Source organism: Arthrobotrys flagrans, assembly GCF_004000055.1.
Source record: "Arthrobotrys flagrans strain CBS H-5679 chromosome Unknown unitig_3, whole genome shotgun sequence".
Lineage (NCBI taxonomy): Eukaryota > Fungi > Ascomycota > Orbiliomycetes > Orbiliales > Orbiliaceae > Arthrobotrys > Arthrobotrys flagrans.
Genome location: NW_027137547.1, coordinates 4037953 through 4062904, shown reverse-complemented (window position 1 = coordinate 4062904; position 24952 = coordinate 4037953). Strand labels below are relative to the sequence as shown.

Below are 24952 nucleotides of genomic sequence, written 5' to 3'. Positions count from 1 at the left end.
GCAGCTTGGGGTAGTAAAATAGTGGGAACAACCGTTCGAACGCTAATTGTGGTTCGTGATCCAAGAGGAGTCCGAAATATCCGCTCCTCCAATACGGTACATATGCATGGCTTTACAGAAAAAATCACATCTACTTACATGCTGATCGTCGCTTACCCAGACTGAGCAACAGTTTTGCCCTGTGGTTAGCGTGAATCCTTGAAACACTGACTTCTATAATGTCAATACATACCTAATATATAGGCATAAATTGTTAGGAATACATCTGTTTTGAGGGTCTGCAAAGATAAAACTCTGGGAAGTTAGACGGCGTTGGCAGACTATAAATTCAATACGCCATCTAAAATTATAGAAGCATTAGCTAGTGGATTGCATCCGTTCGCCTACATTCGTCCATAGGCCCATGATATCGATAGGCTTTTGGTGGATAGGTTGAATTTACAAGACTTCATTTCTGTGCTCCCCAGTCTTAATATAAACCATTGCTCGCATTGAATTTCAGAATTATTTAGTTGGAAGTTGGTGGCTTATATACATTGGCCTCGTTGCGCCCCCACGAGGTATAACATAAGACAACTTAGCACATAAACCCTCTCACTATTCTAGTTCAATAGGAAGTAGTTAATTATATGCATACAAGGCTGACAAAATTAAATCTAACCATAAAACGACTACTTACACAAATTTCCTCAGTGGCACGTTCCTCTAAAGCAGCTATAACAATGCCCAATTCCGCCACTTTCGCAGTCAAAGCTAACATCACAGGCTATAATACCAACATCAATTAATATATGTAAAGATTTGACTTCATTCAAGACAAAGGCTAGGACGTACGCAGACCGCAGTTCGACATTTTTGAGAATGTATCTGCGACATTTGGTTTTGAAGTTTCGTCTGTTGGATTTGTTGGAACCATATGGTTAGAGATGCATAGAAACGAATAATACTTCAGACGGCTTAGATCTAAGGGTGTTTTTATCAACCTTGGGAACTAGTAATTTTAGGATCGTTCAGCTGGATCTGAGGCGGTGCGACTTCGCGGTTATCGAGTTTAACTATGGTTCGGGTAGGTGTATATATTATTAGAAAAATTGATGCCTTTCGAATGTGGGACGGTGTATTTGAATGGAGAGAGTACCATCGGACGCCGGGTACGACGATGCTATCGCCGCGAGAGCGGAGAAAACGACGAACGAGAGCTTCATGGTGTAAATATGACTTGAAAAATAGTATCCGTGAGACCGAGTATACTACAGCGCAATGAAGAACTCCAAACCTCACCTCTAGACAGCTGTCGACAGCACCTGCGCTTCCTTTTATAATTCTCCAAATCTACGAACTTTTCTCAGAATACCCTCAAATCGCCCTCATATTATAGAAGGAATCATGTACCCCGAGGATTTTACGTCCCGATCCCTCCGACTTCGAACCATGTATGTATGTATATGGCCATACCTCTGGCTATCTATCAATGATTGGTTCCTTGATAGCAACGGATGGATCTTCCAAGAAGTCCTATAGGCTCGTACTCACAGATAATCAACCGTTCTGATAATTCAGCATGCAAGCCATAACATATGCAAGTGTATCGCATTCGCATATTACCATTTTGGGGATGGTACTGAATGCGGCTTTTTAGAGGCCGCTATAGCTCGATACTTCCCGCTTTTTAGACAGCTCATTATGCCAGCCATCTTTTTTTTTTCCTGTGTGGAATATTGTTTTGCGCCTGATATCAAGTGCGGGGCGCGCCTAGCTGGGTGCAGGTACCGAAGCCTACTATAGATATTATGATGAACGAGTTTCTGGACCGATATACGGAGGAAACATTCGTTTTAGTACCAGGAGCAGATATTTAGGTAGACAAAGAAAAAATAAAATCACATTTGGGAGGGAATATCCCTGCTTCGATGCTCCTCATCGCGTTAGGCTTGTTGCAGTTTGAAAGTCATGATGTCGTTGATTTTTCGCTTAACCGCACGCCCTGCATCGTACCAGCCTCACGAGAGCTGTCGAACGAGACCTTCCCGTTGTCCGTCCTCCAACGACGATGCCAATATCTCCACGACCCCTCATTAAACACCCCAATTGAAGCTCCCATCGCCTCCACGACCAAATTATCCAAAATGCCAGCTCCCGAGGACCCCAAAATGCCCTCCTCCTTCGAGGGCAACGAGTACTCTCCAACCCACCACCAAGACCCCTCGGAATCTATTCGGTAACTAACCATACCTTCACAATTCAGAGAATTCTATGAAACCTCAAGAACCACAAAACTCTTCCGCCGCATAACAGATGAACCTCTAATCCCCATAGGCATGGCCTTGACCTGCTGGGCGCTCTACCGCGCTTCCCGTTCCATCCGTGCCGGAAACGACAGGGAATACACCAATAAGATGTTCAGACGCAGAATCTACGCCCAGGCATTTACAGTCTCGGCAATGGTCGGCGGAAGTTATTATTATGCGGATAAACACAAGGAGCGTAAGAATTTGGAGACTAAAGTTGCGGTACAGAAAGCGAAGGAGAAAAATAAAGCTTGGATTAAGGAGTTGGAGGCGAGAGAGGAGGAGAGGTTGGAGTTGGAGAGGATTGCGAAAGAAGAGGCGAAGAAGTGAGGTGGTCGTTTTCATGGTCATGGAATGGGGGGTGCGCTTAGGGGGTTCGAGGTGGGAAGCTTCTTTCCATTCGTTGTATATTCTTCATACACGGTCAATCGTCGCCTGTAAAGCTTGAGATCGGGTGCTATAGCTGTGCAGGTTTGTATATTTGATGGCGGATTTGGCTTTGGTTATTATGATTACCATTGTACTATAACATTCTCTCAGCATCTCCGGAAATATGCGAAGCGTTTTGGGTACCCTCCAAGGTTATAGTTTCCGTAGCTGTTATGACCGTAGCCGCCTCAGAGGATATAAATGGAAGTACCAAGGCGCCATTTGCAGCATCCGTGGCACCTAGTCGTCAGCAGGTTTGGACAGATTTCGAGTTCTTTGTCCGTTTTGATATCCTTCAATATAGTCTCGAGAGAGGTTAGTGTCACGGTCCACCTCTAATAGTATGCGAATGATTGTCGGCATCGTCGACGAGGCCGAATCCCATACCCTGACACTGTGAAAGAGAACTTCAAATGCCCATCATATCCTTTCAGCTGCCTCCTACACCCTCTCCAGTTGCTCCAGCCGCTGGAGCAGCATCTCCCTCTACGACCTTCCTCCCCTCCGCCCAATCAACCACACCTTGTAGCCTCTCTAACCTCTCTTGATAAAACCCTATTAATTCCTCTAATGTTTCTATGCTGCCCTTCTTCTCCTTTGTGACCGGATCCATAATGCCGCCAGTGCCAGGCAATTTCCTCTTCCCCTTCCCAACTCCTTCAATCGTTAACATTAACCCTCCATCTCCAACATCCCCTGTAGTAGTCGAAGTACCATCACCATCACTCATCCACGTCGGTGCCTTCGTCACACTAACCCCACTAACCTGCCATTCAGGACTCAAACTATGCGCAGAGAGTATTCCCTGCCCATCGGCCGCAACATCAACCAATATAACCCGTTCGTTATATCTACTCCCACCGCGGCTACCTCCAGGTTTTGAAAAATGACCGGATGAGTTACTATCCACGTCTGCTTGGCTGCCGGAACCAGAGTTGTTTCCACCAGTGTTGGTACCGGGTGTTTGGTTTGCAGCAGCGGAGTTGGAAAGACTGTTTGGAGCTGAGAGGGAGTGTGCAGGTGGTGGACTAGGAAGGATGGCGAGAGGATCGAATTCGTCGTCGGAGAAGACGTAACGGACTGTTGGGTGGAAGTGGGAGGATGTGGTCGCGTCTTGGATTAAAGTGAAGAAGGGGAGGAACGGGGGTTGTTGGTTGGGAGGTTGTTGGGTTGAGGTGATGTCGTCAGTTGTGACGGTAGCAGTGGCAGAAGATGTTGATGGTTGTTCGGTGGAGGAGCTGCCTGGAAAAGGTAGCTGGGACGGTCGAGGAGTGGGTGGGTCTAGAGACCCAGCTGTGGGAGGGCGTGGGGAGCCAACAGGAAGAGATGGAGAGGGAGTGGACCGTTGGGCCGCAGTAACTGAAGGCGTTAGCCGCTGTGGAATAGGCTGAGGCGTAGACATTACGCTAATATCCCTCCTCTGACTACAACGATGATGTTTGAAGTTAAGTTGTGGTGAGAATGTTGGAAGGATGCTGTGGGGAGTTGTTTGAGTGAGTGGTTTGAGAATAGAAACCTCGAGACGAGGTTGGTTCCTGACGGCTTGCGAGCGAGGGTAAGGAACACCACCACAGAACTATCACCCCATTGAGGACGGTATCATGAATTCATATGAACTAGCTATAAACTTCTGAAAGAGAATACCGCAAACTTCATCTCGTTATCCTGCTGTCCCAAAGCCATACTCCCAAAGGAATGTCACCATGTATAAGTAAAGTAAGTATCTACAGAGTCATTTACAGCTTCCTTCTTTTCCCTCGGGGTCTGCCTCTCCGTGATGGCAACGGGTTCTTGTGATTCCCTGTTTGCTTATACTCCTTGAACACCGCGGTCATGGTCGCCTTCTCCGGCGAGGCAGATGCTCCCATCCTACTAGGAGGTGGGGCCGTAGGCGTAGTGTCTCTGTCGCCGTCGCCTTCCCGTACTGCTTCCCTGATCGTTTGTTTCGAAAGACAGAAATCCACGTGGTCATTGAACGTCCTATCTTCGGCCACCTGTGGAAGGTCGCATATTGGACATGGCCAGTAGACTTCTTCCTTCTCCTCTTGCTCGTTGTTTGTTTTCTCGTTTTCCACTTCCCCCCCTTCGTCATCGCCGCCTTCAAGTCCTAGCAAATCATCGCTTCTGAGCCCATCAAAGTATTTCAGTTCATCCGGGTCCATTCCCACGTCATCTTCACGCCTTATTTCAAACCCCGCCTCGTCATACTTTCCCCATTCCTCTTCCGGCCATTCTTCCCACTTCTCTTCCGCTTCAGTTCCAAACTTTCTCTTTTTAACCATGATAGGCTTGAAAAAATCGTTTCCACTGTCGCTTTTCTTTCTACTCGATAGATTAGTCATCCTTAGCCCCATAAGTCGAAGCTTCATTGGCTTGTATTCCTCCTCCAATTTGGTCAACAGAGGCAACGCGTATGCATACACATCCCCAGCTTTCCAAATCGGATACGGTAAGGGCTTCTGTCGAATTGCCTCCTCATATGTGAACATCTTGACTTTCAACGCAAGCGTACGTCCCTGTAGCTCCGTTTTCGTCAAATCCTCTTCCAGGGCTTCTGCAGTTTTTCTGAGTTTTTCTCTGAGGTTCTCGGTGCCCTCTAGATCCGGGAAAGTCGATTCGCTACCGATGGATTTGCGGATGTATTCTTCGGCTGGACGGATCACGGTCCTGCCGAGACCCAAGAAGACGGAGATCAGGAATTCGTAGGCTTTTTGGCCAAAAAGCTGTGACAAACCGTTAGAATACTCGAAATAATTGTTGCTGAACACCCCTCTGGCGAACCTTTAAGAGTAACCCTCTTAGAGGGTAGATTTCGCCGCAAGTCTTGATTCCCACGGCTTCGAGTTCTCGTTCGAAGACTCGACCAACACCGTTGACTTTGCGCACTGGGAGTGATTTCATAAAAGACATGACCGTTGGGAGGTCGTTGCCCACACGCTTGGGAAAATGAGTTAGCAAAAAAAAAAATACTTGATCGTGCGTATAGACTTTAGATTCAGGCATACAAACTGGCCGTTCGGCTTGTTTTTATTTGAACAAATCTTTGCGATGCGTGCATTCGGAGCAATGCCTGCCGAAACGGTGAGCTTTGAATGCTCGAAGACTTCTCGTCTCATCTTTGCTACGGCCTCCTCAGGATCTAGATTGTGTTTTTCTAGATAAGATGTGATATTAAGATACGCTTCGTCGCAGCTAGCGGCTTCGAATCTTTCATCATATCTAGCGAGTACTTCTCGGACTTCTTTTGCTTTCGCATTGTATTTTTCGAAATTTAGGGGAAGGAGGACGAGCTGAGGGCATAATTTGAGGGCGATGTGGCTAGCCATGCCTGAGCGACAGCCGAATTTACGGGCCTCGTAGTTACATGTTGTGAGCACTCCTTTGCCGACAGCCATAGGTACGGTCTTAAGTTCTGGCCGGTCGAGTTCCTCGACGGAGGCGTAAAAGGCGTCGCAGTCGACATGGATGATTGTTTGCGACAGATCTCTTTCTAGTTCTAGCGCTGCGATGTATGCATCTGCCCTCTTAAGGTCGCCTAAAGTGTCGGTTTTTTCGAGGTCAGCCTTCCTTTTGAGAATACGATCGATACGTTTTGTAAGTTCTAAATCCTTTCGCGATTCATTGGCGAAGTATTTAGAGCCTTTGGAGGCTTCATAGATGATTTCGGCGACTCTTGATTGGTCGACATTATCCTGCCCGGGTTTGAGGACCGAGGGACCGAGCAGTTGTTTCTTGAGAGTGGATTGGGATGATGGTTCAGGGAGATTATTCTCATCGTTTGCGACACTTGTTTGGGCGACAGTAGGGGGTTGTGGGTGCGGAGGGGCCGCCGGTCTTGGGCCGAACATGGGCCGTCGCCCTCGCTGGCGGGATATGTGGGCATACTGCTGTTGATTAGCAGGAGCACCCTTTGGGAGAGGTTGTAAATCTTCGACGAAGTCTTTGTCGCCGTTCAGCATGGCTGCAGCTACGGGATCACTATCGCGATGTCGAGATGCATAATGTCATGGTAGGATAATATGCAACCATGTCTTTGTAAACATAGAAGGGCCAAAAGCGTGTTTTGACAGGGCCACGCCATCACGTGCAGTCCATGCGCCGCCCAAAATGCGACAAAAGTGCGGCCGTTTTTTTATTGGTGTCCTTTTTTAGAAACTTTTTGGAAAGCAAATTGAAGTTGAAATGAAATGGAAAAAATGGGGCGTTTCGAAACAGGAGGGTGCAGTTGTGAAGCTCCCTCCAACGACGAACGGTTCCGCGACTGGTCGGCAGTTGCTGCAGGCCACGACACACTTCACACCGCATAGCATGTACTATAATTTCCTGATGTATAGATATGCATTCACGTCCGGATAATATGTATGTTTTGAAGTTGTGAAGCCACTGACGATGGTGTTTTTCCTTTTCTTCTTCTTCTTTTCCTTTTCTTCGTCTGGCATCAGTAGGTATCGTGATGATGACGATGAAGCAACGAGACTAGTGCAGACCAGCTAGAATGAGGATTGCATTCGATTCCCTTTCGTTTGTCTGCATTGTCTGTCTGCATGACATTCCTCTGCGGGGGCAGCAAGCGTCGATTCGTCGAGCTCTCCGCAGTCGACGCCTTAGCTTGCAGGCCTAGCGCATGAACCTTCCTCTGTTTAGATATCGATATGCGTGGCCCTTGTATCCTCGGTCGAATGACACGACTGACAGGCGCTCTATCCTGCTTGATGCCTGGTGTTTTGTTCTACGTTCCTCGAGCTGGCTGGCTGACTGGAGCATGGTATGGGAGCTGGAGCTGCAGGGAAGGACCAGGAGGAGGAGGAGAGCTGGTGCTAAGCTCGTTCGGTTTCCCCTCATCGTATCATCTGGATCTCTTAAATCCTGGGAGTGTCCCCTCTTGGGATCGGTCAGATGGATTTGACTTAATTGATCTGATCTGATTGTTGATATCATCGAATGGTATATGTTGATGCAGGGCGATAGATTTTTTCCGTGAGGTGACTGTGGGGTGAGTAGATTAGACTGACTATCTATTCACTACGTAGAAAGACCCTCTCGAGACTATCCATCCTCTGCATCCCCATATAATATACCTGTCTATCCCTCGAGACTATCTACCATCTGGACTATCTATCGATCAATATTCCCGACCGACAAACAGCCGACTTAACTAAAGCTAATAAATCTCCCGGATATATTTATCTTCACCGGCTCCTGTCCGATATAATACTAGATCGCAATTTCCCGACCGGGTTCTTCAGGGACGAGGCATTATTCCCCTGGCTCGACAAAAGGCAGCTCGGGACGCTGTTTCAAAGTCTTCCCGAAGAAAATTCTCTCGCTCCGCCGACTGGGCATATTCAGTCCTTGTCTTTGGCCGCATCAAGTAGTTCAGACGATACCCCTTCTAGACTTCCCGTCCATTAGTATACTTCTCAGCATCTGCATAAGGCTTAAGGCTTGAGGACCCTTTTTCTGCGACTCGCGACTGTCAACATCGTCAATTTCAATTTCAATTCCACTTTCAAAATCCCTATTCTAATTTCAGTCCCAATCCAAAGTCAAAGTCAAAATCGACGACTCATTCCTACATATGTCCTGACCACTTTCGCTTTTTGCCTTCACCTTACCAATCGACCGTTGACCGCTTCCGTCGACGGTCTTTAATTCTACATCCTTCAAAGCCCTCACAATGCCGCTGGCTCCTGCGGGCCATGGGCCGTCAGGGCCTCGATTGGCCGGTCATCCGATATCCCCAGCCGGCCAACAGTCTTCAATATCCTCCCGTTCAAGCATCTCTAGACCGACACCCAGAATTACCCGCAACGACTCCTTTGCCTCGATTCCTGGCGATGTTTCTCCTGCGACCCTTCGTTCGAATGCCAATTTTGACTCCTTCCCCTCACGAAGGGCTCCCGGATCGGTAGCAAGTCTCGTGGCAGCTGGGAAACCGCCTCGGTCGACCACACCCAGCAGCACCGTGAGCTCCTCCTCGTCGCCCATGTTCTTCCACGCCAGCGACGTCAAGGGAGGTCTCCGTGCTCCGAAAGCACCGGTCCTAGCAAAGGCTCCAGTAATAGCCAAACCGCCAATCTCGTCAGCAAAGTTTTTCTATGCATCCGACACTCGTAATGGCTCCTCATCCCGCACCCATTCGCCCGTCAGAGACGATCCAAACGTTAACCCGGTTACCTCTCCTCCAACTTCAGCACTTCATCTCACTCCTTCCGGCAGACACGGTTCTGTCGTTTCCACGACTACCATCACTCCCTCGAAACCTACCCCTTATGTCAAAACTAATATCACTCCAACTAACACAACGAGACGGCGAGACCTCTCACCCGATCCCCGGCCCGTATCTCCTCGCACAGACAGCAGTAACAGTGGTAGCCAGGCATCAACAGGACCCAGGTTAATGGCCAGTCCAAAACTTGGAACATCGCCTCCCGGAAAGCAGTCGTACTTGTCTCACCCTCCACCTCATCTGCCTTCGAATCCACCTTCCGCTCCTTCGTCGAACAGAAACTCTTTCACAGCGCCACACCCGCCACAGATCCATTCTCAGTCGCATTCCCGGAGGCAATCTGCTGATTTTACACCTGTACGGGCTACTAGAGCTGGATCCGTCAGCGGAGTGAGTGGATATGACCAATCTCCAAAATCACCCACTCTGCCGCTGCACGCGATATCCAGTGCCCATGCCATGATAGAGCACCAGAAAGATCTCGCTGCAGCGGCCAGAAGAGAGAGAAAGGTTAGTAGAGACTACTTACGGAAGCAATATGATTATCGCTAACAAAGCTTGATATTAGATTATGGACCTTGAAATTTCCAATGCTTCCCTCCTCGCTATCAACAAAACGTTCGAACGTCGAATCCGAAAGCAAACAGCCGAACTTCGCCGTTTCCGTCGCTTAGCCAGAGCAGGGCTTTTGTCATCCGATAAATTCAAGAAACATAAAAGGAAGAGCAGCCGGGATGTTGATTCCGAAGCAGACCCAGAAGCCGGTGCCGAATATAATTCAGGGGATGAAAGCTCCGACGAAGAAGAGTTGGACGAGGAAGAAGAGGAGGAAGATTTAGACGACGAAAGCTCATCATCTGGTTCTGGTGATGGAAAAGAACAATCAGAGAAGGATTTGGCAAAGAGAGCTAAGGATGAAAAACACCTTGCATCGGATATTGAAAAACATAGAGCTCTGCTTGAAGCGTCAGCCAAGATGAATGCATCTCTCAAACGCTGTCACCTTCTAGCCGAAACACTTATTGATGAAGGAAAGCGTGCACTAGAGGCGGAAGCTGAGCTGGACAAGAAGAAAAGAGCACCACGAGTAGTCGACTCTTCAGACTTCGATGGAGGTGTTACGGAATCGGAACTCGACACAGAACTGGATGACCAGTACCAAGATAATACTACAACAGATGACAACCAAAGCGATAGAAGCGGGGCGTCCACTCCCACGTATTATCAAGACAGCGAGGTTGACGGCAGCGGACCACGCAGCATCAGTGACTACGAGAGTCGAAGCGAATATGAGAGCCGGAGTGAATTCAGTGGTAGCGAAGGATATTATAGCGAAGATTATGAAAGCCAGGATGAGAGGGGTGGAAATGTGTACGAGGTTGATGCACCAGACGTTCTACCGAGGCTTGACTCCGAATACCCAATATTAAGACTAGCCAAGATGCCAGTCATTGCGAAGGTACAGTAAATAGAAAGATTATTGTTTTTTTGTCTGTTGTTATTAGTCGGATTTTCGGTATCTGTTTTATTAAGGCAACACATCAAGCGGGAAGGCGTCACGAGGAGGAAATACCAGATCTCCGGAAACAAAACTATCAATTTTGGGATTAATATGCTTCTTTTTTTTCTCTTCGGCTTCTTTTTTTACTAGCCTGTTACTTTTTTCACTCTGTTTGTTTTACTAGGGGTCTGCGGAAACTACGGTGGGCGAGGTGAACTGTGAATATTGAAATATCGGGGTGCATGCTTTTCCTTTTTCTAACTGCTCTGTCTATCTATAAAACCGAGACTGCACAATGGCGTTTATAACTCTTTTATTTTTACTACTTTGTCTCTTTTGTCTGCGAAACAAAAATACCTCACCACTGCTCTTATCAAATACTACTCTACTTACATCACCTTGATGGTTTTTCCTCTCTGATGTTCTTGACTCGGGAAATGAGGTTCGGGATTGTCTTCTTTTCATTTTCTAAACTGTATAGTGAACGTTTAACTACATTCGCTTCTCGGGACATGCATGATCCGTCCAACCTTTATGCTCCTATAGACATCGCCTTCTCGATGTCTTTTCCTTCATCGTCATCTCAGTTCATCGCTTTCAATTCCTCCGTTTCATTCATATGCATTAACAAAACTGGCATCCCCCCTTTTCATCTTCGCTCTTCCTGTTCCCTTGATTTCTTTTACTCAAAGGATTCGTCGTTGTATCTTCATTGATGCACTAGCTGTTATTGCATTTGTATCGCATGGTGGAGGAGATGTGTCACTTCCTTTTGTTAACTGGAACTCCGAGGTCGTGTTCTTCGGTGATAGGTCTGTTGTGGTTTTTATAGACGAAGAGAATTTGTAGTTAATAGTATAGACTTATGCCATAACTAACTTTTCTTCATTTCTTCAGAGTAGCTGGGGTTGAAGAGCAGCCGTATGTACATAGGGAGATCTTGGATCCTCTTTATACGCATGCTGCATTCGAAGATAAGGATATTTTAGGAAATATGTGTGATCGTATAATAGCAACCTCATCCGCCAGAGACATCTCGTCGACTTGAATAGTAATATGAGACATTTAATTCCGGAATTTCCTTGAGAAATATGCGAAGATGCGGCGCGTATCTGCGTCCCTACTATAAATGTTGCATTTGAGGATGATATCCATCGCTCTTGAAGCTTTCGTATTCTCTGGGTAGAGGTAGTTTTGATCGAATATATGTATTTTGTGGGACATGAAACGTCCAAAACCTCTAGGGTATCAAAGTTTCCCTAGTTGGCTCATAGACTTAGGAGTGAGCTTGGCTGTTGTATTCGTTATTAATTAGTTTTGGTAGTCGTAGTCCCTTGTTCCATGAAATACGGCTGAGGCCTTCTTTGGTAGATATATTTCTCATATGAGATATGAGCTTTCGATATAATGTCCCTAACGGTGCGGCTCGTGGCGATATACTGACAAAGATCGATCAACTTATTTTCCATAGAGTCGAGAGTCTCTTTGGGGTACACAAAGGGCCATCTGCCTAAGTGTCCCTAGGAGGGGATTATATAAAATATTGATTATAGGTGATTGATCTCTTGAAGCTGGTATCGTATAATACATGTCGTCTTTTATATTAGCCTGACATCGAGTTCGTCGTCTGGGTGCCCCTTCCTCAAAATAAACATGCGATTTAATTTTCATAATAAAATTATCGGCTTTCCCCGGAATTTGCTTGAGGGTGGGGAGAATGAAATAAATGATGTTGAAGATGCTAAAACATCTTTGAATTTGGCGAAGAAATGACGATGGGCTGGTAATATAATAATATTATTTCCCTCAATCATAAAAGCAAAAGGGAAAGTTCTCCTTCCCAGATAGCTTAGTGTTGTCCGAAAGGTTATAAATCACATGAAGCGGTGGAAGGACAATTCGTTTCAACTCGGCTGGGGAGAATGGCGTCCATGTACCTCGGGTAATATACTTCCATAGCCTTGAGATTTAACCCTTCGGTTTAGATAACCGGGCATTGCTATCACCATGATTTAGATAAGATCGAGATGTATATATGTAGGTATATTCCAGGAGCAGGGATCGCAACTTAGCTTCATGGAGCGGCTCTAGTATTTTGATAGTGGATAGTAGGATAGTTAGAGCGTGAGGAGATTTGGTAAGAGCGTGGGGACAGGGACGTTGACGAAGATGGGAAGAGCGCGATGATTAGAGGAGAAGGGTAGAAAGACGCGTCTTGCTATCAGAAGGGAAATTTTATAATGTGAAAGATTCTAGCTAGCGCGAGCAATGTGCACACATTGAAGCCGCACGCTGTGTGTTGCATGACGTCAAAAATGTGTTGTAGACGTTGCAAAGTTTTACGTTTGGCAAACATGTCCAACACAGCCGAGACCAACTTCAAAACGGCCCTGCAGCAGCTTGTTTCAGGCCTATCTACGCCCTCCAGTTTCAGATATCATGAGTACTGGATCTATTTATGTATTGAGATCCGAATGGTATCGGATACCTACAGTTCTAGTTCCGCGAGGAGACGATAGTCAAAGAGTTCGTATAGATTATTATTCAACAGTATCTCTGATACGAAATGACACTTCGATATTGTTGAGGATTATACTAATAGACGTCATGTGGCCGGCACATCGTGACCAGTCCTGAATTCGAAGTACATGTCAATTCCCAACCTAACGGTATAACGATATGCAAGCAAGCAGCTAAGGTCTCCACTATACTGCATTTGATACTCCGCCTTCGCACCCATCTCATCACGGATGTTAAAGAGTTCGTCGATCAAAGGGCCTTTCAGGCTGGGGAAACTGGAACCTTACGTGCGCAGGCTGGCGCATACATATAAGCTTGTGCTAAACCGACCGACCGATCCAAGTTGAATCAAGCCAGCCCGGTCCCCTCTCTTTCCTTTTCTTTTCCCTCTTCTCTATATTCTTCAACTGTATTATTTTTTACTTCACAGCGTTTCCTAATCTTTGTCGCTTCTTATTCTTCACCTTTTTAATATCTAGACCTTCAAATATAAATTTCTAACGTTCTGTCGTTTGCTTAGAGTGCATTTGCATTTACAGTGTCGTCATAGCCTTGTCGCCGGGAGATTGCGTGTCGCAGCTTGTCCCCGTCTAAGGCCCGTCACGCTGTTCGTTTAACCCCAACGCTTAACCAGGCGGCAGTAATCCATAATATATCCTTTTCACACCACCACGCTCTTTCCATACTTCCCCGGATTACCTCCGATATCCTTCAAATATACGTAGATCGATAGGCGACTTCATATTCTCCAACCGTACAAACTCATACCCCGTTATCTTCCGGCGTGCCATAGTGCCGCTGTGTTAAATCCGATCGACCATGAAATACCTAGCCTTACTCTCGGCGCTCTCCGTCGCACCCCTATTAGCCTCGGCCTTCAACTATACTACCCCGAATCCAAGGTCTTTCTCGTCGGCACTTGATAATAAGAATAAAACGAAGGACTGTCCACCTTGGTAGGGTTGCCCAATTTTCAGATCTGCGATCGAAACTAGATGGGAGAGATGTGTGTGACTAACACCGAGTGTATCTTGTCGCAGCTTCAACTGCCACCTGCCGGTCCACCAATGTAAGCAGTTTGCAAACTGCAATTCATACAACGGAAGATGCGACTGTCCTGCTGGTTGGGGAGGAGACGACTGTAGCGAACCAGGTCCGATACCATTACTTTTATTCCCGTGTGTTATTTTAGGCGCTGACAACATTCGGCTGAATAGAGTGCGGCGGTCTCAGTGATGGACCGGATCGATACATACGACCGAAAGGCGAAAAGTGTAACTGCAAGGATGGATGGGGTGGAATTAATTGCAATAGTATGGCACAATATAGTTTGATACTCGATACACGGCCGGGAAGCTAACGACCGATAGTGTGTACGACGAACGATGCCTGCATTCCTCTCATGCCAGAAGGTGTTGAAGGTACCTGCTACAAGGGCGGTCTTGTGGTGAGGGAGAATTACCAGATGTGCCGAGTTACCAGTACGATTTCCTGATAAAATCATGCCAATGCGGGTGGTTACTGACGTGGGTGTAGACAAGAAGATCCAGGACCAATTGGGGGATTCGAAAGCCGATGTGACTTTCGCCTGCAATGCAGAGAAAGAAGAATGTAATTTTCAATGTAAGAGACCCCATAGCAAGCTCATATACGAAGGAACAGGGGCTAATTTGTCGCTGGACAGTCTGGGTCGACGAAGAGGAATCGTTCTATTGTGGTCTCGACAAATGCACCTTCGATATGGACTTCGGTGCTTCTAACAACATCACCCACTACAACTGCGAGACTGTCAAGTGTAAATGTATTACCGGGCGGATGATGTGTGGTAAAGACGGGTCGCTCGATATATCCGATTTCCTTACAGAGGAGATCAAAGGACCCGCCGAATTTTCTTGCACTGCTTCCTACGACCCTTCGGATGCGAAGAAAGACGGATGTTCGTTTTCCGAGCCAGCTATGAATCAGTTGATTAGCGACGTTTTTGGAGACAAGAGCATCTATTTGGACTGCAATGCGGCCGAGTGTGTGCCTAGCTCGTTAATTCCTGGTTACAAACGGCCACCAAAGAAAGTGAACAAGGCTTTGATTGCCGGAGCGGTGGGCGGCTCCGTTGTTACCTTGGCAGCAGTCGTTGGATTGCTCTGGTTCCTTCACAGGAGGTCGAACAAGTCTGGTCTTGGTCCTATTCACCTCGGTTTGGACGACGACGAATCGAGCAAGCTTATCACGGAACATAAGCCTGCGTCGCTTCTCTTCGAGGATATCTCTTATTCGGTTAATGGAAAACAGATTCTCACGGGTGTCCACGGAGTTGTTAGTCCTGGCCAAGTTATGGCGATTATGGGTGCTTCTGGAGCAGGGAAAACGACATTCCTCGATATACTTGCTCGCAAGAACAAGCGTGGCACCGTTGGTGGCAAGATCCTTGTCAATGGGCTCTCAGTTAGCGACGCCGAGTACAGAGATGTGATTGGTTTTGTCGATCAGGAGGACACTTGCATGCCAACATTGACGGTCTATGAAACAATCTTGAACAGCGCCCTGCTTCGCCTACCAAAGGATATGGACTTCAAATCCAAGCAAACTAGAGTGATGGAAGTCATGCAACAACTCGGTGTCTTGGGAATCAAGGACTCACTCATTGGATCTGAGGAAGGAGAGCGTGGTATCTCCGGTGGAGAAAGACGCCGTGTCAGCATCGCCTGCGAACTCGTTACCAGTCCTGCAATTCTCTTCCTCGACGAACCTACTAGCGGCCTTGATGCTTACAACGCTTACAATGTCGTCGAATGCCTCGTCTCTCTCGCTCAGAACTACAACCGGACCATCATTTTCACAATCCATCAACCGAGATCCAATATTGTCGCACTCTTCGATCGCCTCACCCTCCTCGCAAAGGGCCGGATGGTTTACTCGGGTGACTTCAGGAAGTGTCAGGACTATTTTGCCGACTGTGGATACCCATGCCCACCTGGATTCAATATTGCCGATTTCTTGGTTGACCTGACCATGCATGCAAGCCACAAGAGAACAATCCCTAGCGAAGGAAATGGAAGCTCCGAACCTAGCTCCTCATCTACCGCAACCGAGAGGCCCCAACTTACTGGCCGCAAGAGAACGAACTCTGTTCGGGACCGCCAAGAACGTGCTCTGTTTACCCGAAAGTCTAGCGGCCTAGGTCAAAGCGCCGATGATGTCTCGCTCGCCTCCGTTCCAGACGAATCCGAAGCACTCCTCGCCGATCCAGATCGCGAAGATGATGCAGGTCTCCTCGAAGGCTCTTTCACTGCGCAACCATCCGATCTAGACGTTCTCATTACTTCTTATCTTAACAGCGATATTTCCAAACAAGTTCACGATGAAATTCAGCAAATCGTCACCACAGCTAATAGCACCGATGGCGATGCTCATGCAACTCTCCTGGGCACCGGCCCAATAACGGGTTTCGAGCGCATCGGTTGGTTCGAGCAATTCTCCATCGTGTCAGCCCGTACTTGGAAGAACCTCTACCGCAACCCCATGCTCATGCTTACCCACTATGCCATTCCTATTGTCCTCGCCTGTCTTTGCGGCTTCCTGTTCTACGGCATCACAGACGATATTGCAGGTTTCCAGAATCGCATGGGTCTCTTCTTCTTCGTCCTTGCCGTCTTCGGATTCAGCGCTTTGACGTCTCTCCACGTCTTCTCCCAGGAGAGATTATTATTTGTTCGTGAGCGTGCGAACGGGTACTATGCGCCAATCACTTATTTCTCCAGCAAAGTCGTTTTTGACATCCTCCCATTGCGCCTACTGCCGCCAATCATCTTAGGCGCGATCGTGTACCCCATGGTTGGATTGTTGCCAGAGTGGGGAGCATTCTTCAAGTTCCTTTTGGTTCTAGTACTATTCAATCTTGCTACTGCAACATTGTGTCTATTCATTGGCATCGTGTTTAAGGATACCGGTATTGCAAACTTGGTGGGCAGCTTGGTGATGTTGTTCAGTTTGTTGATGGCAGGTTTACTGTTGAACCACGATAAGATTCCAGGACCTGCCAAGTGGCTACAAGTGGTACGTTCCATTCTCCCTTTGCTTCCCCATTCGACAATACGACTAACATGGAATTAGATATCAATCTTCCACTACGGCTTCGAAGCACTGATTGTCAACGAGGTGACGACATTACAATTGATTGATCGCAAGTATGGACTGGATATCTCGGTCCCTGGGGCGACTATTTTGACAACCTTCGGTTTCAATAACCAGGCATATTGGGGCGATGTCATCGGACTCGGTGTGTTTTCCGGTGTGTTTTTGGTGCTAGGCTATTTGGCTATGCACTTCTTGTTGGTGGAGAGGAGGTAGTAGATATATATACGAATAAACTCTCAAGGTAGGGAGTATCTCAGTAATCCCATCGAAGCCAAAATCGGATACTCCCAGCGCCTTGTCCCTAGCTCACTCCAGTGGCCAAGAAGTCGGAATATCCGAGAGCACCCAACAGCAAGATCTCGATTTACTATCGTTTCAACATGAGCAGGGGTGGATCTGTAAGAGGTACGTTAATGAGATGGACGAAACGGCCCTTAATTGAATTTTGTACATGAAGCATTTTTGATGTCATATTTCCTCTCTTATTAACTTTCATTTTGGAGACATTTTTTGAATTGGGAGTTTTATTATGGTTTGCGGATAAGTTGTACTATGATATCAAATTGGTGCACATTGTTTGGTTTATATGATATAGGATATATTACAGAAAGAGGGAGAGATATAGAAATGTATTTTTTCATCAGTGATCGATCGGATTCGGGTTAATTTTCGGTCTTAGTGGGTGAATTTAGACGGGGGGTTAGGGCACGTAGCACGGGATCTCGCGTCTTGACTCATAGCTGCATTCCTGTACTGGGCGTTACACGCGTGTTAGGTGAGTAATGTTATATGCATGGAGATCGTAAAATATGTATTCCAATTCAATATGTCAATTGTCCATCACCGGCTGGTACCACAAATGAATAGCCAATATGACAATCTCAATCCTCTCTCTTCCTAACGAAATCCTCACCGATATCTTCAGCGATAGGTGTCTTTCCAATGCAGACCTCACTAGAATCCAATTAACCTGCAAATTATTCCACGATATCATTTTACAACCAACTTTTTTTTGCCGGTATACCTTCCGCGTCGACGCCCCAGACTGTCCGACCTGGCGCTTCATCCGATATCTCCTAAAAAATCCAACACCAGCGCAACGAATCGGTGAAATCGCCGTATCATGGGAACGCAGAAACGCCTCCAATCCTAATACCTGGACTCAAGACTGGAGGTGGGAGGATTCCGAACTCAAGCAAATTACCGAAATCTGTGCAGAATGGGGTCTTAGCGGCCGTACGGAGCAGTGTATTGAAGATGGGAAAAATTCGGAGGCGCTGTTACCGTTGCTGCTGGTGTTTACTACGAATTTGAAGTATTTTGATTTGGGAGATGTGGATCCGGGGATGGTTACACATTCATGCGATGAATGGGGGAACGGTAAGGCGCTTGAGGCTCTTGGGGAGATCGGTTTCTCGGGGCGTAATAACGTTCGAGAAATGTTTGATGAGCAGTATCGACTGTATATGCCGGTTGATGCGGAAATATTTCTATTTGAGAATCTTCCGTATAAAATAGCATCTCAATCGGTGCCAGGAGATGGTATGAATACCGATCCCGAGGACTCTGAGGATTCTGATTCAATTCTTCTACCCGGATTGGCTAGTCTTGAGCACTTTAGAATTGGAAGTCCGGAAGGATCCATGCGAGCTAATAAACCGACTCCTGGTGCCGACGTTTTTCAGTTTTTCTTTCTACCACGGATGAAGAGTATTCGGGCGTTCGGTGTTGGTGATTATAACCCGTATCAGTGGTCGAAGTGGAACGGTAGGGAAGGTCAGAACCGAGGAAGATCGACCGTAAAACATATATTTCTCGAGGTGAAGAGAGGTTTCGGATATATGCTGCCAAAGGATGGCGAAACGTTTTGCGATCTTGTCGCGCGGGGTACGAGGAGTCTTGAATCGGTTTACGTTGAAATTAAGGTGAAAGGAGGATCTCGAGTGGGAAATGTGGTTACCAGCGAGCGTAACGAAGTCCTCGGACGACTCTTTTTGGAAAATAATAAAGGGGCATTGTTACCGACAAAGATTTTGATCAACGGTGATGGGTTCGATGAGGAGGGAGGGTTTATTCAAGATGCAGAAAGGAAGAGAAGGCTGGCTATGAAGCAGGAGCATTGGGAGCGGATGAGGGCAAAGTTGGAGGGTTCGAAGGTATGTAGACTCTGACTGTAACCTTCCGACAACTTGTCCGTTCTCCGTTCTCCGTGATATCGTGATACTCATAATATTGCTACTGTCGATTCAACTGCTCATGCTGACTACTTTTTGTTCACCGAGTATAGCCTACACCATCCCCAATAGAATCCCTCCAACCGGACCTCCTCTTCGACATAGCTTCATTGCTTGAACGAAAGGATGCCTTCAACCTCATGCTGTCGTGCAAGAACTTCCAAGATTCTCCTTACCTCCACGCCTGGATTAAACTTGGATTCAACAACAGCTTTATTATATCTACTGACCATCCCGACCTGAAATTACACAAAACGCTCATTTATTTAGAGGATACCATCTCTATCAGATGGCTGTCCCTGTGCGCCAAAGCAGACTCCCAATTTTCGGACTTAAAGGCCACATTGAAAGCTATTGAAAACGGGAGTTTGCCGGATCTTAAAGGATTGAGGCTTGATCTTACCAGCTATTGTAAGTGTAACTTTCATAGTTGATTCTGACGTTCAATTTTATGTTGGTGTCATATATATATGGCTCTGGTTGTTCTGATATATTTGATATAGCGCCCAAAGAGTACCCCTACGGATCGGGATTTATTCTCCCTGATGGAGATACAGAGTTAGGATCCAAATCAGACTCCACGACTCCGAAGGATGTTCCCAAAAATAAATCCACCACCCTATTCAACATCCTAAAATCCTTTTCAGAAAAAAAGGACCCTGCGCAAGCGTTCCCAATACGTATTTCAATAAATATATCTCAAATTTCGATTCTGAAATTCTGCGATATGGCAAGATTAACTGAGCTACAACTAGAAAGGATCTGTATCGGAGGACGAAAAGGAATCGGTGAACACCTCAGTTCCCTTATTAATCTCCTCTCTGGACTTTCGGCCCAGTTGAAAACCCTGTCAATTCAAGGAGGAGAATATGGTAAGCAGAGGCCTGTTAAAGTGCTCGAGTCAAGGGTATTATGGGATAAACTCCAGGTTCTTCAAGAAACAGTCTGGAATATGAACTTTCTTCACTCTTTCGCCGTCTTTGACGGGTACTTATTCCACCCTTCATTCTGCTTTTACCACCCGAGGGGGTTAAAAGTCTTACATATACGGGTGCCATGTCACCTATGTGGTGGCGAAAATTTGCGAGCTATCCGTTCGCTGGTGTTGAACAATTAAAGTTGCAGTGTTCGAGAGTGGAAGATACGGAGATACCGTATCTACAGTGTTTAGGAGAAGAAGATTGGAAGTTTTCCATGGAGTTTAGGTTGGGCGGTATTCAGATTTCGGGATTGCGATGGATTGAAATTGTCAATTTACCTGACCTCCGCCGTCATTATCCAACCGACTTTCTTGAATTGGTGTTGAAAAACAATCCACGGATTTCAAACCATTCTTTGAAAATTATTGCAACGGAGATGTCAAATCGGTATACCAAAAGGTTACCGGGAAGGCTATCAAAGTTGGTCGAAGAACAAAGTCAAAAGTTTCTTCGGCACCTTCAAAAGACTTTTATCGAGAGGAAGGATGCGTTTATCGTGGACTACTTGGTGACGAAGAAGACTTTGCCGAATGGTAGAATTGGTGATGGTTTGTTCGAGACTGAGATGGAGAGGACGGTTGCGGAGCGGATGGTGAAGGATCTTGAGGAGGATTATGCGGCTAGGTTTGCGAAAGAATGTGCGGAAGCACTCAGGAAGGGTTCGATGGATTGAAAGAAGATTTTTATTAGATATTAATGTGTGGTTTGATACGAAATAGGTAGCCTCTAATACGGGCCACCCGATGCGTGTATTTCTTGCTCAGCGAGTGCAAGGCCTAAAAGAAGATCCCCCCTTTATGACGTCCGGGTACGGTACCGTACAAAGCCCGGGAAAGATGCATTCAAATAGAGAAATTAAAGCGTCCGTTCGTCCACTTTAAGCCTTCGCTTTCCCCTTCCCCTTCCCCTTCCCGGCTTCATCATCATCATCATCATCATCATCACTATCCTCATCATCACTCTTAATCTCCTCGAACCGCCCCTCCTGCATTGCCGTCCTAACCGGATTCTCCACATTAATAACCCCGGTCCTGTTCAACCTCTCAAACAGCACGAACAACTTCTCCGCCTCCATTTCCTTTTCTTCATCCGTCATCCCTTCCAACCCTCTGAGGCCCGATGCTTCGATATCTCTTAATTCATCATCGAGGTATTGACCTGTTATCGGATTGATCCTCTTTCCACTACTCTTTCCTCCATCTTCCGCAGTTTCTTCGAGCGCTTCCGATGGGACGGGGATTCCACGCATCATTAGGTATCCGGACGCATGACCGTATCCCACGTTTTTTACGAATTTAACGGGGTCTTCATCGGATATCACGAATAGTAGGGTTTGTAGAATAATCCGTGTGTTGGTGGTTGCGGGCGAACTAGCTAGTCTTAGAAGTCTAGCTGGGAGGGTAGTACTATTCTGCGAACCCAGAGGAGAACTCCTTTCCTTTTCTGACGGGAGTAGTGTCTCGCGGAGTAGTTGTTTAACAGAGTCTGGGGAAAAAGGGTAGATTTCTATTAGCAGTTTTAAGAGGGATGCGGCGTAGGTGTCGAAGTCGTCGGCTGTTGTACCGCGGGAGGATGCAGGAAGGACGGCGGATTTATCGAGGATTTTTAGGATTTTGGAAATGTGAAGGGTTGGGTTCGAGGGTGGGAAGTAGGAGGTTTGGGAGTCCTGGGTCGTGGGGGAGATGTTGCTTAGGGCGTCGAGGATGTGATGGGTCGGGGCTTGGAGTGGGGGGGATTGAAGGGGGAGGGAGGAGAGGAGGGAGAGGAGGTGGGGGATTGTACTGTCATTTGTTAGTAAGATGGTTAATATAGTGTGGAAAATAGGGGACATACGGGCCTAGTATGGTGGATACATCTGAGAGTTTCGTGGTAAGGGTGTAGAGGAGTTTGAGAGTGTCTTGGAGGGCCATGGTTTGCATCATTGGAACTGCTAATGAAATGGTGGATGCGGCGGCTGCGTAGGCGCTTGCGTGGCGGGAGATGGCCTAGTTCGTATTGATTTTAACTTACAAATCGTTTAGGTAGGGGGGGACTTTATTGAAGCCTTACTGCAATATTATTTTCGACGAGATGGTGTTCGTTAACCCATTTATTCAGGAGATTGTCATCATTTGCGAATGTAGTCGAGAAGAATAGGACTCGTCCTAATAGGAACTCGTCGTCTACATTCTCGCTCTATATTTCTATCAGCCACATAAATCCCAAATTATTCAAGTTTTAGAAGGGGTGAATACCCTGTATGCCTCGCTCGCCTTTTCAACATACCCAGCGTCAGTAAAGTACTGAACGGTCTGTCGATCAAGATATAACGCATTGGCTAAGCATCGAAGCGCCTCTCGAGAAGAGTCCGGATTGTTAGGACGAAATGCAACCTCCGCGAGGAATGTAATTCCTTCGGAAGAGTAGATTGCGTCCGAGCCGGTGACGGTACGGCCGTAAACTTTTAGTTTTTCGAGGATCGCAAGTTCTTCTGTGTCCCATTTACTTTCTATTAGCACATGTTTATATTGTAAGGGGGTACGAGGAAGGAGATAATGCGTTGTTTTTGTGGTAGTTCGAGGTTGGAGGTACGGACCTTGGGGGGTTAGCTTCTTTTCTGTGACGTCGGCGCGGAGCTGGTCCATTAGGGAGGCCACAGCTGCCCGTTTTACTGGTTAGTTTCGGCAAGGAGTTAGATATCTACGATTCGATCATTTTTTTTATATTTTAGCCAAAGGGAGAATGAGTGCCTATCCGTACCGTTGGTAGTGTTCGACATGGTTGATGATGTGATGCGGACTCGAAGAACATATGAAAGATATTAAGCTAGAAGTTGACGGAGAATCAGATGGGAAATAAAATAAAAAGAAGAAGAAGAATCCAAGCTCGCTCGAGGAATCAAAGATGATATAACAGCATCATAACAGGTACCTACAGACGACGTCAGGCAAAGGGACCGTTCGCGAGGGAAATTACAATAATCTTGTGGACCAGGACAATGGCTGTACGTGTGACCCACAGCCAATTTAACAGTGCGGCAATTCGATCAAAAGATCATTATTAAAGATTTAATGCTTCGTCTTCAAATTTGCTAGCCGTTGCCCTGTTATTCTCCGTCTGTTGTAGGTTATCTAATAGTATGCTCCAGTTGTACTTGTGAATTGGAGCTATATATATGGAATTGGAGCTGTGCTGAACATGACAGGTGCATGGAAGCGGAGACCCCGGAAATGCGCCAGATAGCGAGCTAGCGTGGTACCTAGGCTCGTTAACTGGTATCTCTACTCGGACAGCCAGAACCTCAGACTCCCCGGGTGTATTTTGTATGCGAACCACTGAGAATTGCAGCCGTGCCATCCCAGCTAGTCCGGACTATCAGCCCACGAGGAGTCGGTCGGGTGTGAATTATATTGACGGAAGGATGGCGAAATCTTGGGTGGGGTGTCGAGCTTAGAAATCGCCCCGCTCCGGTGCCACTATAAAACTCTTGTTGGTTGGCCCGAGCTAAACCCTTCGAATTCCGCCATTTCCTCGTGCCTCGTAAATAGAACCTGGCGGATCAGATAAAAAACCCCTCCTCCTGTTTCTGCCTTCTAATCTTTGTCATCTCAATCTGATCAATCTGATTTCCGACCTCCTCGATCTGATAATATTAGAAATCTCTCCGTTGCCATTGCTATTGTCAGGGCATTGCATCGCATTGCCCCTCCACGTCCATTCACAGCTACCCCTCCACCCGCCAAGCTCGATCGCAACCCGACCGAGGCTCAAGCCCTCATTCTACCCAAGAATCCACAAAATGGCGACACTGCACACTCCAACAACCGTCGAGGCCTTCCGAGAGGTCTTCGCCTCCGTTCCCGACAATATCCTACTTGCAATTTCCTTTCACACATCATGGGCTGCTCCTTGCAGGCAGATGAACGAGGCATTTGCCACCATCGCCGGTGCTTCCTCACCCGACAAGGCTGTCTTCATCTCCGTAGACGCCGAAGAAGTTCCCGACGTCTCCGAGGAATATGAAGTTTCCGCCGTTCCTTTTTTCGTTCTCGTCAAGAATCGCCAAATCTTACGTAAGATCTCTGGTGCCGACCCGAAGGAGCTGAATGATGCCATCCAATCGCTCAGCGGTGCCGCCGGCAAGGTCTTGCTTGCCATCCCTCCTGCACAAAAGGTTACCGGTCCAACCAGCAGTAATTACGATTCTGCCGCTCCCGGTGCTGTAGCTTCTGCAGACCCCAACGGTACCACGGACGGCGCCACGGCAGATGATGCAGAGTTAGAGGAGGAATCACTGCACGAACGCCTAACAAAACTTGTCAACGCCGCTCCGGTCATGCTCTTCATGAAGGGTACCCCGGCAGAACCCAAGTGTGGGTTCAGCAGGCAGCTGGTGGCTATTCTCCGGGAGCGTAACATCCGGTACGGGTTCTTCAATATTCTCAAGGACGACGAGGTTCGACAGGGATTGAAGGAGTACAGCGATTGGCCGACTTACCCGCAACTGTATCACGAGGGAAATCTAGTGGGAGGGTTGGATATCGTCAAGGAGGAGTTTGAGAATAACGAGGACTTCTTGAACGAGCAGGTGGTTCCGTCGTGATCAGATGATTGATGAATTATCTTATTATTTTTCTGTTTCTCAACGACCCTAACAA

General features: G+C 47.0%; 8 protein-coding genes across 8 annotated transcripts; 5 read left to right on the top strand and 3 right to left on the bottom strand.

The window, feature by feature from the left end:
* Positions 1-577: 577 nt before the first annotated feature.
* DFL_002553 (uncharacterized protein) lies at positions 578-1205 on the bottom strand (the record flags this gene model as incomplete). The annotated part of the gene is made up of 6 exons (XM_067631357.1): positions 578-602; positions 680-705; positions 759-766; positions 835-894; positions 984-1055; positions 1139-1205. The coding sequence occupies 6 exons, from the start codon at positions 1203-1205 to the stop codon at positions 578-580; spliced, it is 258 nt and encodes an 85-aa protein (XP_067493910.1).
* A 921-nt stretch (positions 1206-2126) lies between these two features.
* On the top strand, positions 2127-2618 carry DFL_002552 (uncharacterized protein; the record flags this gene model as incomplete). The annotated part of the gene is made up of 2 exons (XM_067631356.1): positions 2127-2176; positions 2246-2618. 2 exons carry the CDS (start codon positions 2127-2129, stop codon positions 2616-2618), a joined length of 423 nt encoding a protein of 140 aa, XP_067493909.1.
* A 339-nt stretch (positions 2619-2957) lies between these two features.
* DFL_002551 (uncharacterized protein) lies at positions 2958-6676 on the bottom strand (the record flags this gene model as incomplete). Its single annotated transcript, XM_067631355.1, has 7 exons — positions 2958-3022; positions 3105-3111; positions 3163-4293; positions 4362-4401; positions 4458-5440; positions 5499-5654; positions 5723-6676. 7 exons carry the CDS (start codon positions 6674-6676, stop codon positions 2958-2960), a joined length of 3336 nt encoding a protein of 1111 aa, XP_067493908.1.
* A 1718-nt stretch (positions 6677-8394) lies between these two features.
* On the top strand, positions 8395-10414 carry DFL_002550 (uncharacterized protein; the record flags this gene model as incomplete). The annotated part of the gene is made up of 2 exons (XM_067631354.1): positions 8395-9456; positions 9515-10414. 2 exons carry the CDS (start codon positions 8395-8397, stop codon positions 10412-10414), a joined length of 1962 nt encoding a protein of 653 aa, XP_067493907.1.
* Positions 10415-13786: 3372 nt separating this feature from the next.
* DFL_002549 (uncharacterized protein) lies at positions 13787-17314 on the top strand (the record flags this gene model as incomplete). Its single annotated transcript, XM_067631352.1, has 7 exons — positions 13787-13923; positions 14008-14120; positions 14185-14280; positions 14338-14448; positions 14504-14590; positions 14652-17020; positions 17078-17314. The coding sequence occupies 7 exons, from the start codon at positions 13787-13789 to the stop codon at positions 17312-17314; spliced, it is 3150 nt and encodes a 1049-aa protein (XP_067493906.1).
* A 659-nt stretch (positions 17315-17973) lies between these two features.
* Positions 17974-20988, top strand: DFL_002548 (uncharacterized protein; the record flags this gene model as incomplete). The annotated part of the gene is made up of 5 exons (XM_067631351.1): positions 17974-19257; positions 19389-19746; positions 19839-20015; positions 20091-20207; positions 20507-20988. The coding sequence occupies 5 exons, from the start codon at positions 17974-17976 to the stop codon at positions 20986-20988; spliced, it is 2418 nt and encodes an 805-aa protein (XP_067493905.1).
* A 204-nt stretch (positions 20989-21192) lies between these two features.
* DFL_002547 (uncharacterized protein) lies at positions 21193-22939 on the bottom strand (the record flags this gene model as incomplete). The annotated part of the gene is made up of 5 exons (XM_067631350.1): positions 21193-22096; positions 22149-22300; positions 22365-22490; positions 22550-22803; positions 22891-22939. The coding sequence occupies 5 exons, from the start codon at positions 22937-22939 to the stop codon at positions 21193-21195; spliced, it is 1485 nt and encodes a 494-aa protein (XP_067493904.1).
* Positions 22940-24093: 1154 nt separating this feature from the next.
* On the top strand, positions 24094-24897 carry DFL_002546 (uncharacterized protein; the record flags this gene model as incomplete). Its single annotated transcript, XM_067631349.1, has 1 exon — positions 24094-24897. One exon carries the CDS (start codon positions 24094-24096, stop codon positions 24895-24897), a length of 804 nt encoding a protein of 267 aa, XP_067493903.1.
* Positions 24898-24952: the final 55 nt, after the last annotated feature.